The sequence below is a fragment of the Plasmodium sp. gorilla clade G2 genome (assembly GCF_900097015.1).
Source record: "Plasmodium sp. gorilla clade G2 genome assembly, chromosome: 4".
Lineage (NCBI taxonomy): Eukaryota > Apicomplexa > Aconoidasida > Haemosporida > Plasmodiidae > Plasmodium > Plasmodium adleri (nom. inval.).
Window position 1 is genome coordinate 265,837 of NC_041696.1, and position 26,664 is coordinate 292,500.

The following is a 26,664-nucleotide window of genomic DNA, read 5'->3' on the forward strand; positions in this document are numbered from 1 at the left end:
TTGATTTTATTCCTTATATATATATATACATATATATGTATTAAATTACACAACATTTTTAGTTGGAATATAAATATACCATTTTTATTGATTTCTAAATTTTATTTGTTTATTTATAAATTATTTTTTTATCCTTTTTATTTTTTTGGGGGGAAATATGAGTAATTTAACAGCAGCGGAAGAAAAATTTTTGAGTAATATATAAATAACAGACCTATTTTGAAATACACATATAAATATAAATATAAATATAAATATAAATATATATATATATATATATATATATATATATATATATATATTTATTTATTTATTTATTTATTTGTTTGTTTAATTTTTTTTTGTTTTAGAACATGATTGGGTTAATGACAAGAACTGGAAATTGTATTTAAGTAATTTATATCCTTCTCCTTCTATAAATAATATCGAGAAATATAAAAAGAAATACTTTCAAAAAAATATAGATAAAGATCTTGATATAAATACAAACTTTAGTACTGTAAAAGAGCAAAAACAAGAATCTCCGAATTCTAACTTTTTTTCATATAATAATAATATTTATAGTTATAAAGGGAAGTTACCAGTTATAATCTTTTTCTATTCCACATTTGTTTTATGTGCCAGTTTATTTTATTTCTTATTATTATCACTAAATATAAATTTATATAAAGTAATAAAAAATTACTATACATATATATATATATATATATATATATATATGTATATGTTTTATAGCTATAATTTTATTATATGTAAAATATATATGAACAGCTAGCCAAAATAAGGAAAAAAAAAAAAAAAAAAAAAAAAACCTGAATTGTTCATAATAATTTACATATATATATTTATTTTTTATTTTGTAGAAATTGGGAACGTTTATGTCGTTGTCTTATTTGTTTGCATATTTGGGATTATTATTATTAGATTATAAAACACAGAAAAATAACTTTTCCTTAGTCAATTTTTTTTCATGTGAAAAAGGTATACATAACAGGAAAATAAGAAATAAATAATGTACAAATATATATATATATATATATATATATATAACCATTTGAGCAATATTTATTTTTATTTTTATTTTTTGTGCGTAAAAATATGTTATATATAATATATTATGATTATTCTACGAAAATGTATATGAAGTGTATCCATATATATTTATGAAAAAAATTCACTTTACACGTATTAATTTATTTTTCTCTTTCAATTTTTAGGTCATTATTTATCATATTCTATGATCCTATTTTTTATTAAAGATGCCGTTCTGATATTCCTTCCTATATTTTTAACACTCTTGATTAATATTTATCTAATTTATAAACAATTAAAATCTAGTCTTGTACCATTTATCCAAAAGTGAGCATTTTAAAAGAGAAAAAAGAAAAAATGTACACACATTTGTAACATCATATTATATATATAAATATACCTTTTTTTTTTTTTTTTTTTTTTAGGAATTATTATATTAATAAATTAGTTTCCTACATGGACAAAATGGTAATAATTTGGCTTACACATTTTTGTTCTTTTTCTTACTATTTTAAAATGCATACACATATATATATATATATATATATATATATATATTATTTCTTTTTTTTTTTTTTTTTACAGATATTAAATGTCTACATGATGAGAGCAAATATAGAAATTTACAATTTACTTTTTATTATCATATGTTTATTTTTCAGAAGAGCTAGCTTATTAAATTTAATCATATATACACATTTCTTTAAATTAAAGTATGTGAACAGCTCAAAAATAAAAAAGGAAAAATGTATATTTTTGTAAAGTTATAATTTTTTTTTTTTTTTTTTTTTTTTTTTATTATTAGGTACGCTTCCTCTGATTCTTATTTCCACGCTTGTTATTCTAAAAATGGAGGTAATATATAAATATACAACATATATATAATATATATATAATAATATGTTTCATATGTGTAATTATATTGTTTTATTCTTTTATTTTAATAGAAATGATTAGACAATATTTATCGCATCCAATGGTGCCCAGAGTATTTCTAAATATATTTAATAAGGTAATATAAAATAAGAGAAAAAAAAAAACAAAAGATATATCATTTTAACGAATAAATAATAAACTTATAAAAAAATAAAAATATATGTATGTATATATATATATATTTTTTTTTATTTTTATTTTTTAGATATCTCATTATTTTAATGTGTACCTAAGTTACCGAAGAAGATAAAGAATATAAAATTATATTTTATCATTTATTTTTTTCCCACGTCTTATACGAATCACCAAAAAAATAAAATGTTGATATATATGAGGTGTAAAGACGAGTTTATATGTTGCATATGATATAATTATGTGTATACAATTTTTTTTTTTTTTTTTTAAACCTATTTTTATGTAAAGATAATATATATATATATATATATATATATATATATATATGTATGTGTTTTTTTTTTTTTTTTTTTTTTTTTTTTTTTTTTGAATTAAAAATAAAATATAAAATTTAATTAGTTCATTTGTATGAAATGTATAATATGATTACTAAAAATAAATATACAATAAAATAAAACAAAATAAAAATTACTTTACATAAAAAATAAATATACATATATATATATATATATATATATATATATATGTGTAACTTTTTTTTTTTATATTTATAAAATCAGTTATGTTTGGGTTCACAATCATCATAGTCCATATTATTTTTTATAATAACTCCTCCTAGATTAGTATAAATATTATTTAAAGAAGATTCCACTTCATACATATTAGAATTAATATCTGAATTTGCGAATTCACATTGAAGAAAAAAGTTCCCTTCTCTATGTACGAATGTATCATCATCTACATTTGTTATAAGATTATTAATGTAGCTATTATTATTTAATGTATTTAATTGTCTACCTGTGTTTTTATTTATATCATTTTCACATATAATTAAATTTCTTACTTTATTTTCTTTATAAGGTATATTATTATTATTATGATCATTCTTTATATTATTATTACAATTTATATTGTTAATATTTTCTATAGGACTATTATATACTTTGTGATTTACATTATAATTATTATCATTACTTAATATATTATTATTATCATATATATTAGAGTTATTTAATTTTTTTATATTATTACAATTATATTTATCTAATACAAAATGCATATTATTATTTACACTTTGTTTAACATTATTAAAATTAGACTCTTGTATAATATTATGTTCAACATCTTTTTTTATATTCATATTTGTTTTTTCTATTTCTTCCATGTTATCATTTATAAAATGAATATCACTTTGATTTGTTTCACATTTTTTAATATAATTACAATTATTATTATTATTATTATTATTATTATTATTCATATCACAACAATTGTTATTATTATTTAGTGTATCCTTTTTATCAATCTTCATTTTTGATGAACCATCTGCTACATTCTCAATATTACCTTTAATAATTTTTTCATTACACATATCATTTTTATTATCATAAGTATCTTCTTCATTTCTTTCTAAAATTTCGTCATCAAGTTTTATTTTTATGTCCCCAATATGTTCATCATCTATCCTTTTATTTATTTTTAAAAATTCGTTTATTTTTTTGATTTCTTCCTTATTATATCCTACCAATTGTTTTTTCAAACATTCCTTTGTTATATATTCAATATTTTCATTTTCTTTTGTTTTTAAAAATACGTTATCGTGAATATTTTTATTAGAATCAGAGTAATACGCACCTTCCTTCTTATTATTCATATTGTTTGGAGACAACATTTTATTATCCTTTTGAACAACATCATAATCATTTTCTACATTTATGTTATTTGACAAAGGTATAGAATTTAAATGTATATTATTATGATAATTATTATTATTATAATATTTTCCATCATCATTGGTTATTATATTATTTTTTTTTATAAGAACAACATCAGAATATGAATCTTTTTCATTGATATGTATATTTTCTTTACATGGTATAACATCACAGCCGTTACCATATTTTTTATTATAACATTTTATATTTTCAATATTATGTGCATCAATAAGGTCACGCTTATTATGACCTGTATCATCAATGATTTCATCATTTACATTATCCTCACAAATAGATGTCGAATCTGAATATCTACTTGTATCATTTCCTTTCAAATGATTATTATATGATGATACTGTCATTTGAATTCCCAAATTTTTTTTCTTCTTTCTTTCATTCTTACAAGTAGTTCCAATATTGTTAATATTGTTAATATTATTATTAATATTATTAATATTATTTATATTATTATTATTATTTATATTATTAATATCATTTGTTTTGCATGATAACACATTCTTGTTATATTTATTTTGTTTTAAACTCGGATCATTATTCATTATATCCTTTTTTACAACAAGATGCTTTCCATGATATACAATATTATCCATATTATTATATAAAATACTTTTTTTATTTTGATAATCCAATTCTCTATCACCTTTTCGACTATAAGATTGAATGTACATTTTTTTATGAAACTTTGTTGTATTTATAGCATCTGTTAAATATAAAGAATAATCCTTATTTTTTTCATGTTTTTGAACTAACATATTATTTATAATTTCACCATTTTTATGATTTAATTTATTAAACATATCGTGTGGTTTAATATTATTTGGATTGGAACATGCAGATATTCTAGGACTTCCATTATTATAAATAGGATGATCTTTCTTATTATTTAAAATATTTGAAGTATAATTAACAATATTGTTATAATTTCTAGTATTCATAATTTTTTTATTATTATCATTCCTTTTTTGTATAACATGTGTATTTATATGGTCAGCAGATGGTATACCCATCATAACATCTGACTTGTTATTAGCATATGTTTTTTTTTTTATATTATTATAATTATTGTGTTGTTTATTTTCTCTTTGATTATGATATATATCCTTTTTATTATTCACTATTGGGGGATTAATAATGACTCCTTCTTCATTTGAATCACTTATAGATGCATATGGATCCACAGAATAAGATCCGTTATTATATATATAAATAACCTTTTTCATTTGCATGGTTTCTTTATCATACATATACAAATTACTTAATCTCTCTTCATGTAAATCTTTTTTACTATTTAAATATTTTTCTTTTAATTGTTCATATAACTTCTTATCTATAGCATGATACATACTACTATATGGGTCATTTATATTAACAGATTCATAATAATCTAATATAAAATTATAAAAACATCTAAATCCAATATTTTCATCATATCCATGAATTTCTTTAACACTCAAACCAGATAAATAATTAACAATTTCTTCACTTATTATTTGCCCAGGAACTAACACAGGAAATCCAGGAGGATATGGTATAATAAAACTAGCAGCTACTATCATTTCTTTATGTCTTATCCTATCTTTTAAATCTTTTAATAAAATATATTCAACATAATCTTCTTCATATGCTAAATAAAAAGCCTTTCTTAAATCACCTTCATTATTAAATATATTTTTATCATCATATTTTTTTTTAAATAAAGGATGAAAAGCACTAAATACAGATAAATCAATATAATTATAAACTAAATTATATACACTCTCATTAAATTGATTTAAATCTCTCTCATTAAATAAACTTTTCTTCTGATCTAATTCTTGTGATATTAATGATAAACAACTTTTTAAAAATAAACAAGAAGAACCAGTAGTACCAATATTTGTTTGAAATAAAACACTATTTATAGATGTCTTGTTTATTTGAATTCCATATTTATCCATTAACCATTTTACTTTAAAAGTATCTCCATCTATACCTGAATAACCTGTAAATAATGTTATTCGTGTAGGATCTAAAACAAATTCATCTTCACTTAACCATGATCTTTCAAAATATTCAAGGAAATTTTTCATATCACCTGAACAAGAATTATTATGATCTATATAAGAAGAACATTCATTGGAACTAATATTATCATCACTCGTATCCATACAATATGTGCTCTCACAACATAATGAATTTACAGAACTATAATTCGCTTTCTTCCTCTTTTCATCCTTATTTTTTAAATTATTACCATAATAATATATATTATTTGACTTATCACAACAGAGGTTCTTATTATCATCACAATCGTTGGTATCACACCAGTAACTTTTGTCATCTGAAATGTCATCTGAAATGTCATCTGAAATGTTATCTGAAATGTTATTCACATTGGCATTTATATTGGAATTTACATTGTCATTTATATTGTCCTTTACATTGTCATCTCCATTATCCTTTACATTGTCCTTTACATTGTCATTTACATTGTCATTTACATTGCCATCCACATTATCATTTACATTCACATCTATGTTGATACCCCCATTAGAACACCCTTTATATGTCGAATCACCATTTGTATCATTTGGGAGACCCCTTTTAACACTCTCATTATATTCATCACACACATATCTCTTCTCCGACTCATCCTTCTTATTATCACTTCTATTTTTATACAACGAATTATTTATTAACACATTAGACACATTATTCACATTATGACTGCATTTAAAACAGCTCGAGTTTTCCAATTTCTTAACCATCTCAATATTATTATCATTTAACAATTTCATATTGTTCTTTTGTAAATTTGTATGGATATTATTTGGACTATTATCTTCATTCATATATTCATGAGGATATTTAATAACGTTAGATAATTTACCACCAGAATATTCGAATGGAATCTTATGTGTACTTTCTGTACTATCCTCTATATCATTTATATTATTATTATTGAAAACATAGGAGCCTGCAGCATTTTCTTCAACACTGCATCTAGAATTTAACGAATTATTATATATTTTTTTGTTTGCCATATTATTCTTCCCTCCCCCATTATTATTATTATGTAAACATGTATTATTATTATTATTATGTATACATGTATTATTATTATTATGTATACATGTATTATTATTATTATTATGTATACATGTATTATTATTATTATTTATACATATATTATTATTTATATGCTTCCTCTTCATGTATGATACTGTACATTGCCTTAATCTGTCAGGTATCAAATCATCCGCATTCAATATCCTAAAATATTTCGAAATAATAGGATCCTCACTTAATTCTTTTCTTATGAGAAATGCAGCTTCAGTTTGTTTCTCTACTAATCCATATCCTTCTAATTCCATCTGTGCCCTACCTGCATCTAAGGTAGCCAAAATTTGATAATTCGGAGATGTAGACATATGTGTATAATATGCCTCTTTAAAAGGTGTATATGCATGCGATTCAAAATTATCATCACTTATCAATATTACACTTCCTTGTCTTAAAGATGTTAAAGATTTATGAATAGACTGAGTTGCATAAACTCTTACCTTATATTCATTTGGATTTGGATATAATCTCGTTTTTAATAATTCTTCCTCTGGTACATCATTTAAACTTTTGACATTACCAAATTTTTTTAATAACTTTTTATGTATTTTTTCATAAATTCTTTTTTGTTCAGTACTCCTCATTTTTTCTGCAACTGTCATAGCTGTTCGAAATTTAAGTATTGGATGGAAACATGCATAAGCAAACCAAGCTTCATCAAACAAAAATATTAAATCAGGCTTAATCGATAGACATTCTTCCATAACTCTTTTTACATTATATACTATACCATCAAATGTACAATTGGTTAGAATTATTAAACGAACTAAATGTAATTTATTACTCTTCCTATATTCTAATAACGTTTTTTTTATTACATATATAGGTACTGCACCATATATACCATATTTAGATACAGGGTAAGGATCTAAATAACATGGAAAGGCTTGACTTAAAACAAATCCATAATGATGAGACTTATGACAAGCTCGATCAACTAAAATAATATCACCAGGCTTAACTAAGGCTTGCATTACTATTTTATTAGAACTAGATGTTCCATTAGTTACAAAAAAACAATACTTACTACTATATGCACGTGCAGCCATTATTTGAGCATCTTTTAATGAACCATGAGGATCTAATAAGGAATCCAAACCACCACAAGTTGCACTTGATTCAGCTTTAAATAAATTAACTCCATAAAAATCTAATAAAGATTGTATCCATCTACTTCTTCTTACACTATTACCTTTACTAATAGCTAATGCATGAAACACACCAATAGGCCTTTCAGCATATGCTTTTAAAGCATTAAAAAATGGAGTCTTAATCTTTTTCTTTACTCCATCTAATATAGATTCATGTAAATCACTATGGTCATCATGTGTAGTGAAAATACGTATTATCATATTATTTACAGATTGTAAACTATCCAAGGTTATAGACGTACACACACAAAATATATCAACAGAACTACGAATATAAGCTATACTTTTTATAAGTATAACTAGGCTATTAAATCCTTTTTTCATTTTCTCTAGGGGAGCAGAAACTAGCTGTTCATAACCCAAAACGAAATCTGCGATATTAAATTTGTGTTGTTTAAATTGGTGATAACAAATATTATCATTATTGTAATTTATATTATACATATGGTACACATTATTCACATTATTCATATTATTCATATTATTAATATTGTTCATATAATTCATATAATTCAAATTATTTATACTATTTATACTATTTTTTTTATTACTATCATTATATTTTTTGTTCAAGTTCATATTGTTATTTAAATAATTATTACCATAATTATATGATTTATTTTTCTTAAAATCGGTTATACTGCCATTATTATAATTATTATAATTATTATTATTATTATAATTATTATTATTATTATTATTGTTGTTGTTGTTGTGATGTCTGTTAGTACTTACCAGTCCTTTCATATATATATCCTTATTATTAATTGCCGATGAATTAACCCCAATGTTATTCATATTGACCTTATTTATGGGAATATGTATATTATTTACAACACCTGTATTATACACATAAGAGTTTGCTACACTGTTATTATTTACAGAATTATTTTCATCATTATAATAATTATATATGTCCTTTTCTTCCATACCATCCTCATCAATATTTAAATTATCTACTATTACAACAGATAATATTTGAGGATTTATTAAACAAGCCAATAAAGCTTCCCTTGCATTACTTACTTCAATTATTTTATATTCTAATGTCTTATTATTAATTTGATTAGATAATCTATTGTGCTCATATTGTAATATCTTATTTAATTCACATGTTAAATCTGAATAATTATTAGTACTACTATTTCTATTTTCATCTCTTTTTGAAGACACAATTAATGTGTAAAAAAATGGATTTTCATCTGTTATCTTACCAGTTGTTACAGATAAACTTGATAATGTTTCTCTTATCTTATTAGAAACTTCTTTATATTTTTTATCATTTATTAAATTAATTATCTCATGTAAATTTTCAGTAGCTTCCTGTCCCCAATACACTTCTATTTCTTTTAAACATGATATAATAAAATAAATAAATTCCACATTTAAATTATTTATATATAATAAAAGAGCTTCCCATAATTTTATTCTTAAAGAACATACACTAGTCGCATTGTTAATATTTATATAATTTTCTAATTCTTCAATCCTATCATATTTTGTTTTCCCATGTAAATTCTCTTCATAACTATTCCTCTTATATTCTATATTTTCATCATATACTTTTGTATTAATATTTTTATGGTACTTATATATTGCATTTATATTCTTTTGATGTACATTCCTTTGGTTCATATTATTTTTATATTCTTCTCTCTTTAATTTATATACCCCTACACTATTTAACCTCATTTTTTCATTCTCTTTTACTGATAAACTGTTTCTTTGAACTTCCTTATTATTTACATTATAATCGCTAACAGCTTTCATATCATCTATTACATCTTCTTCAATTTTATTCTGATGTATATTATTCATATGTAAAGAATCCTCGTCAATATGGAAATTAGGATCATTAGAAAACTTCATTTAAAAAAATAAAATAAAATAAAAAACACGCGTGTACATGTAAATGATCATACAAAAGGAGAGATAAATGGATAAATAAATAAACTCACAAATTATTATATATATATAGATATATATGTATAATGTGTGGACAATATATAATATTAATTAATTATATTAATTATTTTCTTAATTGTAAAAACAAAATAATGTATTACAAATAATGTATTAATTAATATACTAAAAATTATATATATATACAACACTCAAAATGTGTACACGATTATATATATTTATATGTTACGTAGAAAAGAAAAAAGAAAAAAAAAAATACAAATAAAGGTATACATATATATATATATATCAAGTAACAAATATATATACACAATAGAAAACAAAGATTTATTTAATTTCAAACCCTTAAAATAGAACAAGAAAAAAAATAAAAACTTATATATATAATATAAAAAAAAAAAAAAAGAAAGATATAAAATATATAATGGTATAATATAATATTTTACTCAATATATTCCATATATGACGTTACTTTTTTTTCCTTTAAATATGATTTTAAAATAATATATATATTTATTATATGAATAAATATATTATATATATAATTAAAATTTGAATATTTTGTGGGAAAAAAAAAATAAGGAAAAATTTTATCATTAATTGTATTTAATTAAAAAAACATAACATCTTTTAATTAATCATAGAACTTTAAATATCAGCTATTTTTACAGTTAATTCGTAAATTTTTATTAAAATAAATAAGCAATATATATTATATATATAAAAAATATATATATATTATATATATATATATATATATTTTTATGGTCATATATACTATGTGGATATAATTATCCGTGACTACATAATATATTATATAATTTTACTTTTGATTATTTCGTTATATATATATATTTATTTATTTATTTATTATTTTTTTGAAATTTTCTTTATTTTTGTTTCTTCCTTTTTTTAAAGAAATTTATATAAATATAAAATACATGTGTAATATTTTTCATGCATGCTCTTCTTTTTACATAAAACATTAAAAAAGAAAGGAGGAAAAAAAAGGGTCAATTTTCACGTATTCACACTATACACGTTATTAATATAATATATATGAACATTTTATTTATTTGTAAATATTAATTAAAATATATTAATTTCTATATATTAATAAATATATCTACTTGGATGTTCACTTGGATATTTCACTTATATATTTCATTTATATATATATATATATATATATATATATATATATTTAATATTTTTTCTTTTTATAATAAATTATTATTGTATAATTGGAAACTTTTATTTTCCTGTTATTATATATATAAATATAAGGAAAAAAAAAAAAAAAAAAAAAAAAAAAAGGATTCAGATGAGATCATATAAAAATATAAATAAAAATAAAGAAAACTTTATATGCTTTATTATTATTTATTGATTCTTTTTTTTTTATTTAATGATATTATTAGTAAACAAAAATTTTTTACTATTAATAATGTACTGGAATATATTCTATAAGGAAAATATAAGCACAAATTTTTATATATTTTTCTGATATATATATGTATATTGTTTTAGGGTTTTGAAAAAAAAAGGAAAAATGTATTAATATTTGATTCATTATATAAATTTCACATTATAATATATATATATGTTTACAGTATCACAATATATTATATGAATATATAAAAAATATATTAATATATTTATATATTTATGAAAATTTCATATGTTCCATAATGAAGTCCTTTTTTTATATTAACTATATTTTAAGGATTTCATAAGTTTTTTCACAACATAATTGATTATTGGTATATGTATACGATTCAGTAAAAAAAAGAAAAAAAAAGCCATACATATATAATATAATATAAATTATTGTTCATTTAGTAGTTCCTTTTTTTTTTTTTTTTTTTTTTTTTTCTTGGCAAGGGTGTAAAAAAAAAAAAAAATAGCTATTTCCTGAATATGTCAGGAAAAAAGCTTAAATTATAATAGCTATTTAAAAAAAAAAAAAATAATAATATACAATAAAAAAAAAGAATAATGTAATATATGTACAAATATAATAATCATTTCACAACTTGTATATATCTTTAAAATATAATGAAATTCGAAAAGAATATATTAGGTATAATTTAAAACACTGTATATAAAGTTTTTATTAAAATTGACATTTTATTTTTATAAAAAAAAAAAAAAAAAGGGTTTTAAAAAATATGTACAATAAAATAAATATATAAAAACAGTACTGATGTATAATTAGGCATAAATAATCAAATATATAATACATATAATATCAAAAATTACATCATTGTTATATATATATATATATATATATATATATATATATATGTATGTATGTATCTATTAATGTATCTATAGAATGATGAATAATACGTGCAAATATTTATACAGAAGTATAATTCAATCCTGTAATAAAACGTTTAATTCAGATATTGAAGCTAAACTACATGTATTAAATGGAATAAAAAATATTATAAGAGAACAACTTAAACATAAAGATGAGAACGAAATAAAACAACATTTAATTGATGCTAACACGTTTATTAAAGAGAATATTATTCAAGCTGTTTATAATAATTCTACAGGAAATTATAAAGTTCAAATAAAAGAAGAACAAGTGAAAAAAGGAACAATTACATTAGGTACCAAAATTGAAAAAGATTTTCCATAATGTAAAGTTTATATAATATATTTATATAATTTATATCTTATAACCTTTGAGGACAAAGTTTTTTTTTTTTTTTTTTTTTTTTTTCATTTTCACTTACTAATAATATCATATATGTAAAAATCGCTAGTTATTATATATTTCTTATTATTTTATACATAAATATGTAAATTATTGTTTTTCATTCAATCTTATTTTTGCTACAAATGTAGACACTTAGTGAAAATATTTTTTATTTTTTTTGGTATTTATTTTTTAAGTATATTATGTGCAATAAATCTTAATGTTATTAGTTAATTGCACAAGTATAAATTTAAAAGGTTTAAAAAAAAAAAAAAAGAAAAAGAAATATATATATATAAATATAAATAAATAAATATATATACATATATATATATATATATGTTGATGATATAATAAATTAATTATTTACACAAAGGTAAAAAGGAAAGACGGGATTATCTCCCACAATAAAAATATATATATTATATATATATATATATATTTAATATTTAATAAATGAAGAATATGAAATAATATCTAAAGGTACCCAAAGTGTGTACTACTAAAAAATAAAAATTAAACAAATGTAGGGGGAAATAAAAAAAAAAAAAAAAAAAAAAAATACATATACTATTAATTCTTAATATATTTTTTCAATTTTCATTTTATGTGCAGAAAAAAAGATTAATAATTATAAAGACTATTATAATAATATTATAGAGGGTATATTTTGATGCCGAATTAATAATATTATTCATTTTCTGTATATTATCCTTTTCTATATCATCAAAATTTGTTAAGGATTCACAAGTTATATTTGGTGATATAATATTTCTACCTGTACATACACCAATATTTGTTGTACCTATTATTTTATACCCTTCTTGACATTTAAATTCTATTTTTTCACCAAGTAAATAATATTTTTTATCAGGGATAAGAGAAACATATGAAGAATTTGTAGGTCTAACACATATTTCATTGTCAGTAACTTTATATTTTTTTTTAAGTTTTTGTAATTCTGCTTCATTTTCAGCTATTAAAGCACCTTCTAATAAAGTTGATGGGTTTGGTTTTTCATTTAAATTTGCACATATATGTGTTTCAACTTTAATTATTTCATAAGTACCATTTTTGTCTCTTCCATAGAAATTATGTTTTAATATATCTTTTTCTTCATTATGTATATGTGAAGAATGATTAATATGTTTATTATTATGTAAGATATCTTTATTAATACCAAATGTATTTATATTATTAAAATTATTATTTGTATTTATATTATTTATATTATTTTTTTTATCATAATTATATTTATCTTCATACTGTTCTGTTAAATCTGTTGATGATATTTCTATTTCATTATTTTCAGAAATATTATCAGTTTCATTTATGTCTTTATTTTTAATTTTTTTATTTTTTTTTTCATCATCATTTATTAGATTTTCTTCTGAAAGTTCATTATTATCATCATGAAATTCATTTTTTATTTTATTATTTTTTTTGTTTGTATCTTTTTTATTCTTATTCTTATTCTTATTATTATTATTATTGTTGTTGTTGTTTATTTTTTTATTTTTTAGTTCATTATTAAAAAGATCATCTTCATCATCACTGCCATCTTCTTCATTTTCATCAATATTATTATTTTTTAAATCTTTACTATTTTCTTCTCCTTCTTCATCATTAAATTCGTTATTTTTTCCTTCTATATCTAAATCATCGTCTTCATCTTCTATATCATCATCATCTTCTTCATCTTCATCATCATTTTTTTTTTTTTTTTTATTATTTTTATTATTTTTATTTATTTCTTTTTTTTTGCCCTTCAAATTTAATTCTAACAAGGACAAGAACTTTTCATTCTTAACAATTTGTCTAGGTACAGATGAACTTAGAACATGATAATTAAAATGATTGTGTTTGTTATTATTTATATCTTCATGATATGGATTTTTCAAATGATGATTTTTATGTACATTTTCTAAATGATGATTTTTATGTTCATTTTCTACATTATTCATATATATATATTTATTTTTATTTTTATTTTCATTTTCATTTTCATTTTCGAATGTTCCAATGTTATTATTAATTGTTTTGGGTTCATTTTCATCATTGTAACTTTTGAGCTCATGTTTATAAGAAAGCCATACACAATTGAAATTTGTTTCTTTTTTATCTTGGCTTAATTTTTTGAATAATTGTTCCATAAGATAGCATGACCCTTCACTTTCAAAGAGTTCGCATGCTCTTACGTCTCCCCCGAGGTTTGAACCAAATACTTCGATATTTAGGTATCCTAAAAAAGATGGAAAATATGGAATATATATAAAAATAAATATATACATACATACATATATACATACACATATATATATATATGTATATATTTTATATTATGTGTTTATCTTTTTATTACCTTCATTTTCACATCCATTAAAAGTATGTTTACATTCTGAATATAAGGAACAATTTTTTTCATTTAGAAGTTTACAATTTTGAAAGCATGCTTTATATGTATCATCATAAAAACATCCTTTATTATTAGAACACATTTCTTTCTCTTGTAAATCGAAACATGGACTATTAATTTTTATATTGCTATTATGATTGTTATGAAATGATTCAAAAAAATCTTCATCATCATTTTGTTCATTTGTATTTGTAGCTCCATGCATGTAAAAGTTTTCTCCTTTTCTCCACATTTCTTGGCTAGCTAATTGAGGTTTCATGTCAATAATTTCTTGAGAAATATGTTCATCGTTTTTATGATCTTTTATTTTATGTTGATGATTTGATACTATTCCCATATCATTATGATTTTTATGTTCTAAGAATGATAGCTCTGTAAAAATTTAAAATAAAATAAAAATAAAGGAAATATATAAATATTTACAATTGAGGAAAAAAAAAAAAAAATATGGACATATATTGTCAACTGACTTGATCTAAAATGAGGATGACGACTTATATCGTTTTTTTTTGAGTCATTGAATTTTTCTATTATTCCTTCTGCATTTTCCATATTAGCCTTTAAAAAATAAAATAAAATAAAAATAATATATATATATATACATATATACATATTATATTTTCATTTATATATCCTATATTATATAGACATACAAGAAAGAAAACCATCAAACATTTTTATTACATTATATATTTATATTATAGTAACCTTTTTTAGGTCTAATTCTCCAAGAGTTGTATTTCTCCATATATTTTGTAATTTATAAATACCGTTTAAGAAATTGTCATTTTTGTTTTCTTTTGCTTTTATTATAATATTATAATGAAGTAAAAATATAAGTACATGATATATTATTTTCATTTTTTTTTTTTTTTTTTTTCATTTGAAAATAATTACATGTTTTACCACTTATATAAATAATTCTTTATTTGTTTGTTTAATTATTTTTATTTTTTTTTTTTTTGGTTGTCAAATGTTATATAGACAAAAAAATATAATGAATTAATTATATATACAGAATGGGGAACCACATAAATAAATATATATATAATTATATCACAACCATTAATATATCACTCTTTATTATTTTATTTTAAAAAATTATATATATATATTTTAAATCTCTATAAGAGTGTTAACATGTTGAAGTAATATATATATAATATAACAACCGCAAATAAAATATGTGTATAACCATTACAAATAAAATATATATATATATATATATATTATATATATTATATATATTATTTTATGACCAATTTTTTACTAATGCATATAAAGTGCAATAATAAAAAGAACAGAAATATAATGTGTATGTATAATATATATATATATATATATAATTTATTTTTAAAACATTTAGAAAAAAAAGAGATTAGAATATTTTGGTGTGCGTACTAAACTTAAAAAAAAAAGTCATCTACAAAAATAATCATAAATATATTCTACATTTATGATTTTAAAAAATAAATATTTATATATTGAACATATGCTATTTATAACTACTCTTATAGTTGTTACTTTGTATTTGTTTTTTTTTTCTTATATATAACAAAATATTAGTCCCCTTTTTTTTTTTTTTTTTCTTTTCTTTTAGATATGTCAAATAATAATGCATTTAAGTGCTAATACGCAAAAGGGAAAAAAAAAAAAAAAAGAAAAAAGAAACAGAAAAAAATGAATAATATACAACATATTATATATATATATATATGTATGCATATTTTTATAACCACGCCTTTTTTTGTTTGTTGACGTATAGCATATAGACTACTGAGAAACCATTGTAAAAGAAAAAGAATATATATATATATATATATATATATATATATATATATGTATGAACATTTGAAAATAAATTTTATCTAATTAAAAAAAAAAGTAAGGCATATTTATATCAAGCAAATATATTTATAATTTTTATATTTCTTAAAATATGTATTTTTACTTACATTTTAGAATACATAATATATAAGAAATATATTTATCTCCATTTTATTGTTGGAAAAAAAATAACAAAATAAAAATACATATTCTTGAATATATTTACAATTTAAAATTTGTATATTTTAAAAGTATATTACTTAAAAATTTATATATTTTAATTTTCCTCTAACGATTATATATATATATATATATATATATATATATATTTATGTTAGTGTTACAATTTTTTTTTTTATATATATAAAATATATATTTTTAATATGAATACTAAAAAATAAAAAATATATATATATATATATATATATGGATGAGAATTATTTTTTTTCCTTTTTTTTTTTTTTTTTTTTTTCTTAAAATATTGATAAAATTGAAATGTATATAATATTACTCTTTTTTGATTATGTAATAAAAAAAAAATATATGTTATATATATATATATATATATATATATATATTATTTTGTATAACATTTTTTTTTTTTTTATATATATATTTTTAAATTTTATTTTTTTTTCTTTTTGAAAGGTATGAAAGATCTTGTAGGAAGGTCAAAAAATGAAAGAAAACTTGACGGGATTTATAATCGTCAGATAAAAGAATTAATAATCAATAAACATAAGAATGAAAAAAGAAATAGCGATATATTTTTAAACTTAAGCAAACGTAGTAATAATGAAAATATTCCTTTTCCAGAAATATATGAAAAGGATAAGAAAAAAAAATATATGGATTCATTAAAAGGAAATGTAGAAAAAAATAAAAATTTAGAAAGAAAAGATAACAATGATGTTATAATTGAGGGTGAAAAAGAAAAAAAATATAATAATGATAATATTAATAATAGCATCAGTAATAATAATAATAATGATAATAACAATTCTGTTGTTACAATATATAAAGGTATATATATGATAATATATAAACATATATATTCAAAAAATAAATTTTCTAAAAGTTTAACTATTTTTATTAATCTTTGTATTAATTATATGAATAATGATAATAAACATATATTCTTTTTTGCTTTTGATAAGATAATCAATACATTTAATGAGAAGTATTTATATAATGATAATCATGATATTTTAAAAAATAATATTTATACATTTTATAATAATAATGAGACACATATAAAATGCATGATTTCTTTTTTTGATAAAGTAATAAATAAAATTATAGATAACCGTTTTGTTATACATAATACATATGAAGAAAATGAACATGCAGAAAAAAAAAAAAATACACAAGAATTATTAAAAACAGATGAAAATATAACACCTTCAAAAAAACAAAGTATTCAAATAAAACAAAATTGCTCAACGAATTATGATTTATGTGAAAAGGAAGATACAACACATCATCAAACAATAGTACATATAACAAAAGAAGAAAAACAATTTTTAAAAGCATTAAAAATTAAAGTATATTACATAATTATACTTTTTAAGTTAAATGATAATTTTATATTTAATAAACTTATAGGAATATATAGACAAATTTTTGACGAAATACAAAAGGAATATAATATGTATGAGCACGAAGAAACCATAAAAAATAATAATAATAATAATAATAATAGTTGTAATAATCATAGTTGTAATAATCAAGATAATATTAATGACAATGAAGAAATGATCAAAAATTATTTTCTATTTCTTAAAGATAAATGGATTCTACCAAATGAATATCAAATTTTTAAAATGAAAAGAAAAGCATTCGTTAAATGTCTATCAAATTTATATCATTTTATAAACATCAAATGGGCTAAAACATCTGTCGAAAGTTTACTTCAAGATGTATATATGAAAAAATTTATGTTTGACACTTCTGATGAAATTATTATAGAGAATATTCAATCTTCTATCAAAAACAACTTAAATAAAAGAACAAGTAAATTTGAATCTTCTCATGTTCTCTCCATAGGGGAATCATTAAATCCAGTAGTAGATGCAAGAGATGAAAAAATTGTTTCCATTCATGGGTCACATGTATGGTCAAATAAGCAAATGGATAGATAATAAAAAAAAAAAAAGAAAAAAAAAAAAAAAAAAAAAAGAAAAGAAAAAAAAAAAAAAGAAAAGAAAAAAAAAAAAGAAAAAAAAAAAAAAAAAAAAAAAAAAAAAAAAAAAAAAAAAAAAAAAAAAAAAAAAAAAAAAAAAAAGAAAAAAAAAAAAAAAGAAAAGAAAATTTTTTTTTTTTTTTTCCAACACATAACTTTATATTCCTTCTAATAACACTTTTTTTTTTTTTTTTTTTTTTTTTTTTATGAGCACAACATTGTTGCTCTATACCATCCATGATAACAATATATAAATATATACAATTATATATTTATTATGCATTTATTATTTTATTATTTTTGATTTTATATTTGATTTATTTTTTTTTGTTATGAGAAAATTTTAAATTATTAAAAAATAAAAAAAAAAAAAAAAAAATTATACATAATATGATATAATATGATATATAATAAGCTACTTATTTGTTTAATATATATATATATATATAACGGATATACTATTATTATTAAATGAATAAAATAAAACAATACATATAAATATATATAAAAACATATATTATGAAAAGGTTGTTTCTTTTTTTTTTTTTTTTTTTTTTATTTAAAAATGAATTAAATAAATAAGATTATTAAAAAAAAAATTTTAAGTGGGGGCACATTTTTTTAACACCTTGAAAAAAAAAAAAAAAAATATTACATATAAATAAATAAATATATACATATATATAACATATATATAATATTTATAATATTTATAATTTTATCATTTTCATATATATTTTGCTCATTTTTCTTAGTTGGCATGGTGACGTGGATAATATTTTGATAAAATGTCTGTTTTAATTTTTTTAAGCATATCTTCAGGAAATATTCTTAATAGTTCCCATGCAATATCCAATGATTGATAGATATCTCTACATTCATATGTATTTTGAGTAATAAATCTCTTTTCAAATTTATCTAAGAATTCAAGATATAAAATATCATCATTTGAAAGTGCTTCTTCACCTATGACCGCTTTCATTGCTTTTACATCTTGAGCAATAGCATAATTACTATATAATTGATCAGATACATATGGGTGATCAATTCTGGTCATATTATGACCTATACCACTTTTCATTAAACGAGATAAAGATGGTAAAACATTAATTGGTGGATATATTTGTCTATTATATAAATTTCTATCTACAAATATTTGACCTTCTGTTATATATCCAGTTAAATCTGGTATTGGATGTGTTATATCATCATTAGGCATTGTTAATATTGGAAATTGAGTTATACTACCATTACGACCTTCAACTCTTCCTGCTCTTTCATATATTGTTGACAAATCACTATACATATATCCTGGATATCCTCTTCTACCTGGTACCTCTTCTCTTGCTGAAGATACTTCTCTTAAAGCATCTGCATAAGATGACATATCTGTTAATATAACAAACACATGCATTTCTTTTTCAAATGCTAAATATTCAGCTGTCGTTAAAGCTATTCTTGGTGTTAAAATTCTTTCTATTGTTGGGTCATTAGCTAAATTTAAAAATAAACAAACTCTTTCCATCTTTCCATTCTCTTCAAAATCTTGTCTAAAATATCGAGCTGTTTCCATATTTACACCCATTGCACCAAATACTACTGCAAAATTATCATCAGAATGATCCAACACATCCTTTCCTTGCACTAAAGAAGCTTGCCTACATATCTGAGCTCCAATTTCATTATGTGGAAGACCTGCTGCACTAAATAAAGGAATCTTCTGACCACGAACTATACTATTCATAACATCAATAGTTGATATTCCTGTCTGTATCATTTCTTTTGGATATACACGACATTGAGGATTTATTGGATTTCCATTAATATCCAAATAATCATCAGCTAATATATTTGGACCCTTATCAATTGGCTTTCCACTCCCATTAAAAACTCTTCCTAACATCTCATCACTCATTGGCATTTTTAATATATCTCCACTCACTTCCACATAACTATTCTTGTTATCTATTCCACTCGTTCCTTCAAAAACTTGAATTACTGCTTTCTTTCCACATACTTCCAATATTTGCCCTTGCCTAGTTGAATTATCACTTAAATGTATCGTAACAATTTCAGAATATTTAGGAAACTTTACATCTTCAATAATTACTAGGGGCCCCTGCACACCTATCACAACAATGGAAAAAAAAAAAAAAAAATTAAATCAAATTAAATTAAATCAAATTAAATCAAATTAAATTAAATATTATTATATGATATAATTATTATGTAATTATTAATAAATAATATAAATAAATATTCAAAATATATTATTTATATGAACAAATCAGGCAAAATTTACAAAATTAAGAAAAAAAATATAAATTTACATGAACTGTTCATGCAAAAAAAGTGTTATAAAATACAAGAAAAAAAATGAAAACAGTACAATAATAACATATTATAAGATTCCACAAAAAATATAATAAATAAATAGATATATATATATATAAACCATTATTACTGATAATGATAATGTTAATGTTAATATTATTTATTATAATTTTATCTTTTACTTTTGTTGTTATGAATTACCTGAAATAGTTTTATATTCTAGTCGTGGACAAACTTTATAATTCCTCACAGCTGCTAAAGCATTAACACGAGATGCTTCAACTTTTGTATTTACTACTTCTTTACTCATTATATATTTTATTATTTATTATTATTTTTTTTTAAATACAAATCACTAAAAACTTGATTATTATTATTTTTTTTATATTATATCAAATTATTATTTGTATCAAGAACATCTATATAATATTATAACTAAAATTTTAAGATAATAATAAATGTACTGAAAAATAATATATACCATATATATATATAATAAATATATGTTTATATATGTGTATATAATTTTTTTGCGTATTTGTATGTATAATGTTTTTAATCTACATTATTATTTCAGGTTTAAAAAAAAAAAAAAAAAAAAAATTTAAATGATATAATATATAAATAAAGAAAATATTAAATATATATATATATAAATATTTATATATTATTATTTTATAAATATTTATTATTTTATATTAATTAATTTTTTTTTCTTCTTTCTTTTTTTGGATTAACATAGATATATGAAAAAAAATAAAAATAACTAAAAATTTACATTATATATAAATATATATGTAATACTATATATATATATATTTATAAAGAAAAAAAAGAGTATTTTATTATTATTATAATTTTTTTTTTTTTTTTTACTTATAAAATGTTATTGTATATGCAATATATATAATATATATATGTATATATATAATGAATATATATTATTATTTATATAAGATAAAATATAAGTAATATATATATATATATATATATATATTTATATATATATTTTATATTTCCCCTCTTTATATATTTGTTATATGTTTAAATGAACATAAAAATATTATAATAATATAATTTGCCAAATTTAAAGGAGAAAAAAAATATATAGTTAATATATGAAATACATATATATATTTTCTAATATTTAATTAAGCATTATATATAATATAATGAAAATTTATATATATATATATATATATATATATATTTATTTGTAATAAGTTAATGTATTGTATTATTATTTATTCTTTCATTTACTATATTATATATATTATATATAATATTTATGTATTTATTTATTCATTTATTATAAAATAATATTATATATATATTTTTTTTTTTTTATGTGTATTTGAAGCCTAATACAGATAATAGTATATTATGAGCTTTTATAATTTTTCAAAGTATACTTTTCATTACATATAAATAATATATATCATATATATTATATATATATATTATATTCTAACATCTTTTATAGTTATAATTTATAAAATACTTTTATAAATAATGTTATTATATATATTATTATTATTATTATTAAAGAATTTTTATTATTTCCTTTATTTTTAAGATGTTTATTTTAAAAGCATAAATTTAACAGTTTATAATATTTATATACCTTATATATATATATATATATATATTTTTATTTTGTTCTATTCTTTAATATGTTAATAAAATAAAGAAGGATTCTATTAATAATGACCCAATATGTAAGGTTTAAATTTCCGTTTTTCTTTTTTTTTTTTTCTTTAGAAGGGTAAAATTATATATATAAATTATATATCTTATTCTCCATTTTTTTTTTTTTTTATGTATAATAATTAATAATTTATATATTAAAGGTTTTACAATATTATGGATATTCAAAAATATCAAAAAAAAAAAAAAAAAAAAGGAACATAAAATATAAGGGTTGAATTATATATACTTAGAGGTGAACAGTATTATTTTTTATAATATCTTTCATTTTTTTTTATGGATTATTAAAAATAAAATAAGATAAAATAATTTTCAACACTTTATAATAAGCATATATTTTTGGTGTTATTATTCTATATTTATTTTTACACGTGAGAAATAAGAATACTTCCCTTCCTCCCTATTTTTAAGTTCAAAATTTAAAATATAAGATATTTATACGATAATTTTATAAAAGGTTCATTTATTATATATATATAAATATATATGCATACATATATTAATAAGTAGAAATAAATTTTAAGTTATTACATTGAAGGAAATATGTATGTAAGTGAAAAAAAATAATATAATATAAAATAAAATAAAATGACCTTTTATAAATATATATGTATTTGTAAAAAATAATTACAATGTAAAATTATATAAACATATGCATATACATATATATATAATTTCATGGGACTACAAAAAAATTAAAACATTGAACTTATAAATATGTATTAATAATCATTGAATTATTTGATATATCCTATTATATTGTGTAGAGATTTCTATACAACAATATTTATATAAGGGAAAAATGTTATCCTCATATATATTTAATTAAGGTCATAAAATTATAATATTATATATATATATATATATATATATATATATATATATAGAAGATATATATATTTTTAATTTCCTTTTAAATATTTTTTCTTTCAAAAAATTTAAGTACATAGATAATAATATATATATATATATATTATATGTATGCTCATGTATATATTAAAATATTAAATAAAAATATTATAAAAAATTATATAAATGTAACTAGCCAAAAATTAATATCCCCCCATACCTATGTCTTCAATATATATAATATTACCTTTGTCACTATTTAAAAAAAAAAAAAAAAAAAAAAATCCCTTTATATTATTAAAGCTATAATTGAGTATGTACATTATTATATATGTTAATATCCGTATGCCCATTTTTAGAGTCCTTATTTTTTTTTTTTTTTTTTTTAAACTAATTATATATATATGAAATGTGGTCAATATACAATAATATATTTATAGAAAGGAGTACATACATTTAAAAAAAAAAAAAAAAAAAAAAAAAATATATATATATGTATACATTTATATATATATTATATGTATGTATTTTTTTTTTTTTTTTTTTTTTTTTTTTTTTCTTCATTTTTTTGGCTTGTCTTTTTTTTATTTATCCTATTTATTATTAAAAAAAAAAAAAAAAAAAAAAAAAAAGCACACACAGTATAAATTTATAGAGCTAATTTATATAGTTAAAAAAAAAAAAAAAAAAAAAAAAAAAAAAAAATACCGCTGTACTTTTTTTGGACATCTATATATATAAATATGTATGTATATACATTAAGCCATTTTATATAAATAACTATTTTTTTTTTTTTTTTTTAAAAAAAACATTAATGATACACCTTAAAATATAATATCTTATATTATTTATATATGTAGAAAATAAAATAACTATATATTTCAAATGAAAAAAAAAAAAAAAAAAAAAATTATATTGTACATATATATAATATATATATATGCAAAAAAAAAAAAAAAAATAAATATATAAATTTAAAATTAAAAAATATTTAAATAAATAAAAATAAATAAACTTTTTATATTAATTTATATAAAAATTATATTTCTTTTTTATTATTTTATATTAAAATTTACATATTCCAATTCTTCATTTCCATTCTACGTTTTTCCATTAAATCCTTATTATACAAAAAAAAAATTATATTTATAAAAATAATAAAAAAAAAAAAAAATAACAAAAAATATAAAAAAAAAAAAAAAAAAATATATATATATAAAAATATTTACATCTATATATATCTTATATTTTCCATATTATATTATTTTCACAATAGCTTTATTATCATAGGATAATATTCTTAAATTTTTTTTTTTTTTTTTTTTTTTCTTTCTTCTTTTCCCATCTTTCTATATTATATATACATTTCTTCAATATGAATATTCGAAAGTTCATACCATCTTTAGCTTTAATGCTTATATTCTTTGCTTTTGCGAATCTGGTATTATCAGACGCAAGTGACAAAACAAAAAAGCCCGCTGGAAAAGGATCCCCATCAAATTTGACAACCCCAGGAAGTTCTTCAGGTTCCTCCCTTCATGCTGCTGGACCTAATCAAGGTGGACTATCTCAAGGAGGTCTTTCTTCAAAAGATTCTGCTGAAAAAATGCCTTTAGAAACTCAGCTAGCTTTAGAAGAAATCAAGAGCTTGTCCTCTATGCTAGATAAAAAAACGACAGTCAACAGAAACTTAATCATAAGTACTGCTGTCACAAACATGATAATGTTGATGATATTATCTGGTGTAGTTGGATTTAAAGTTAAAAAATCGAAGAATTCAGATGACGATAAAGGAGATAAGGACAAGGATAAGGATAAAGATAATACAGATGAAGCAGATGATTCTGATGATTCTTAAATATTTACATATATATCAATATATATATGTATATATTTAAATATTTATATATATATATATATATATATATAAATATATAGTATTTATTATTATTAAAAATATATAAAAAAAAAAAATTAATAATTTTTTTTTATTTTTTGATAACTGTTCGTTACAAGTACGTTCTTTAATGAGTATGTGAGTATTTTATGATCGTCCGTTGTTTGTACGTGTGAGTGAGTGTATGTGAGTGTAAGTGAGTGTATGTGAGAGTATGTGAGTTATTTTATTTTTTTTTTTTTTCTTTTTTTTTACGTATGTCCGTATGTGAGTTCTTTTATTCGTTCTTTTATTCGTTCTTTTATTCGTTCGTTTATTCGTTCGTGTATTAGAGTGTTATTTTATTTTTTTATTTTTTTTTTTACGTGTGTCCGTTAGTATGTCCGTTAGTATGTCCGTATGTATGTCCGTATGTATGTCCGTATGTATGTCCGTATGAATGTCCGTATGTATGTCCGTATGAATGTCCGTATGAATGTCCGTATGAATGTCCTTATGTATGTCCTTATGTATGTTCGTATGTATGTTCGTATGTATGTCCGTATGCATGTCCGTCTGTATGTTCGTAACTTTTTTTTTTTTTTATTAACAATATATAAACCTTTAGAAAATCGTACAAAACATAACCAACTAACAAAAAGAACTTAGTACATATATATTTATAAATATATGTAATTATATATATCCCCCATATTCAAATAAATCAAATAAACATTTTAACTCTTTT

The 26,664-nt window shown here is 19.4% G+C and overlaps 7 protein-coding genes across 7 annotated transcripts; 4 read left to right on the forward strand and 3 right to left on the reverse strand.

Moving 5' to 3' along the window:
* Positions 1–157: 157 nt before the first annotated feature.
* Positions 158–2,218, forward strand: PADL01_0405200 (conserved Plasmodium membrane protein, unknown function; the record flags this gene model as incomplete). The annotated part of the gene is made up of 9 exons (XM_028685167.1): positions 158–194; positions 351–670; positions 864–981; positions 1,218–1,359; positions 1,458–1,500; positions 1,618–1,745; positions 1,838–1,887; positions 1,980–2,044; positions 2,174–2,218. 9 exons carry the CDS (start codon positions 158–160, stop codon positions 2,216–2,218), a joined length of 948 nt encoding a protein of 315 aa, XP_028536693.1.
* Positions 2,219–2,659: 441 nt separating this feature from the next.
* On the reverse strand, positions 2,660–9,961 carry PADL01_0405300 (lysine decarboxylase, putative; the record flags this gene model as incomplete). Its single annotated transcript, XM_028685168.1, has 1 exon — positions 2,660–9,961. One exon carries the CDS (start codon positions 9,959–9,961, stop codon positions 2,660–2,662), a length of 7,302 nt encoding a protein of 2,433 aa, XP_028536694.1.
* Positions 9,962–12,356: 2,395 nt separating this feature from the next.
* Positions 12,357–12,665, forward strand: PADL01_0405400 (conserved Plasmodium protein, unknown function; the record flags this gene model as incomplete). The annotated part of the gene is made up of 1 exon (XM_028685170.1): positions 12,357–12,665. One exon carries the CDS (start codon positions 12,357–12,359, stop codon positions 12,663–12,665), a length of 309 nt encoding a protein of 102 aa, XP_028536695.1.
* A 665-nt stretch (positions 12,666–13,330) lies between these two features.
* PADL01_0405500 (apical sushi protein) lies at positions 13,331–16,002 on the reverse strand (the record flags this gene model as incomplete). The annotated part of the gene is made up of 4 exons (XM_028685171.1): positions 13,331–14,967; positions 15,088–15,513; positions 15,612–15,699; positions 15,850–16,002. 4 exons carry the CDS (start codon positions 16,000–16,002, stop codon positions 13,331–13,333), a joined length of 2,304 nt encoding a protein of 767 aa, XP_028536696.1.
* Positions 16,003–17,618: 1,616 nt separating this feature from the next.
* PADL01_0405600 (conserved Plasmodium protein, unknown function) lies at positions 17,619–19,109 on the forward strand (the record flags this gene model as incomplete). The annotated part of the gene is made up of 1 exon (XM_028685172.1): positions 17,619–19,109. The coding sequence occupies one exon, from the start codon at positions 17,619–17,621 to the stop codon at positions 19,107–19,109; it is 1,491 nt and encodes a 496-aa protein (XP_028536697.1).
* Positions 19,110–19,901: 792 nt separating this feature from the next.
* On the reverse strand, positions 19,902–21,794 carry PADL01_0405700 (vacuolar ATP synthase subunit b; the record flags this gene model as incomplete). The annotated part of the gene is made up of 2 exons (XM_028685173.1): positions 19,902–21,277; positions 21,686–21,794. The coding sequence occupies 2 exons, from the start codon at positions 21,792–21,794 to the stop codon at positions 19,902–19,904; spliced, it is 1,485 nt and encodes a 494-aa protein (XP_028536698.1).
* Positions 21,795–25,415: 3,621 nt separating this feature from the next.
* Positions 25,416–25,898, forward strand: PADL01_0405800 (sexual stage-specific protein precursor; the record flags this gene model as incomplete). Its single annotated transcript, XM_028685174.1, has 1 exon — positions 25,416–25,898. The coding sequence occupies one exon, from the start codon at positions 25,416–25,418 to the stop codon at positions 25,896–25,898; it is 483 nt and encodes a 160-aa protein (XP_028536699.1).
* Positions 25,899–26,664: the final 766 nt, after the last annotated feature.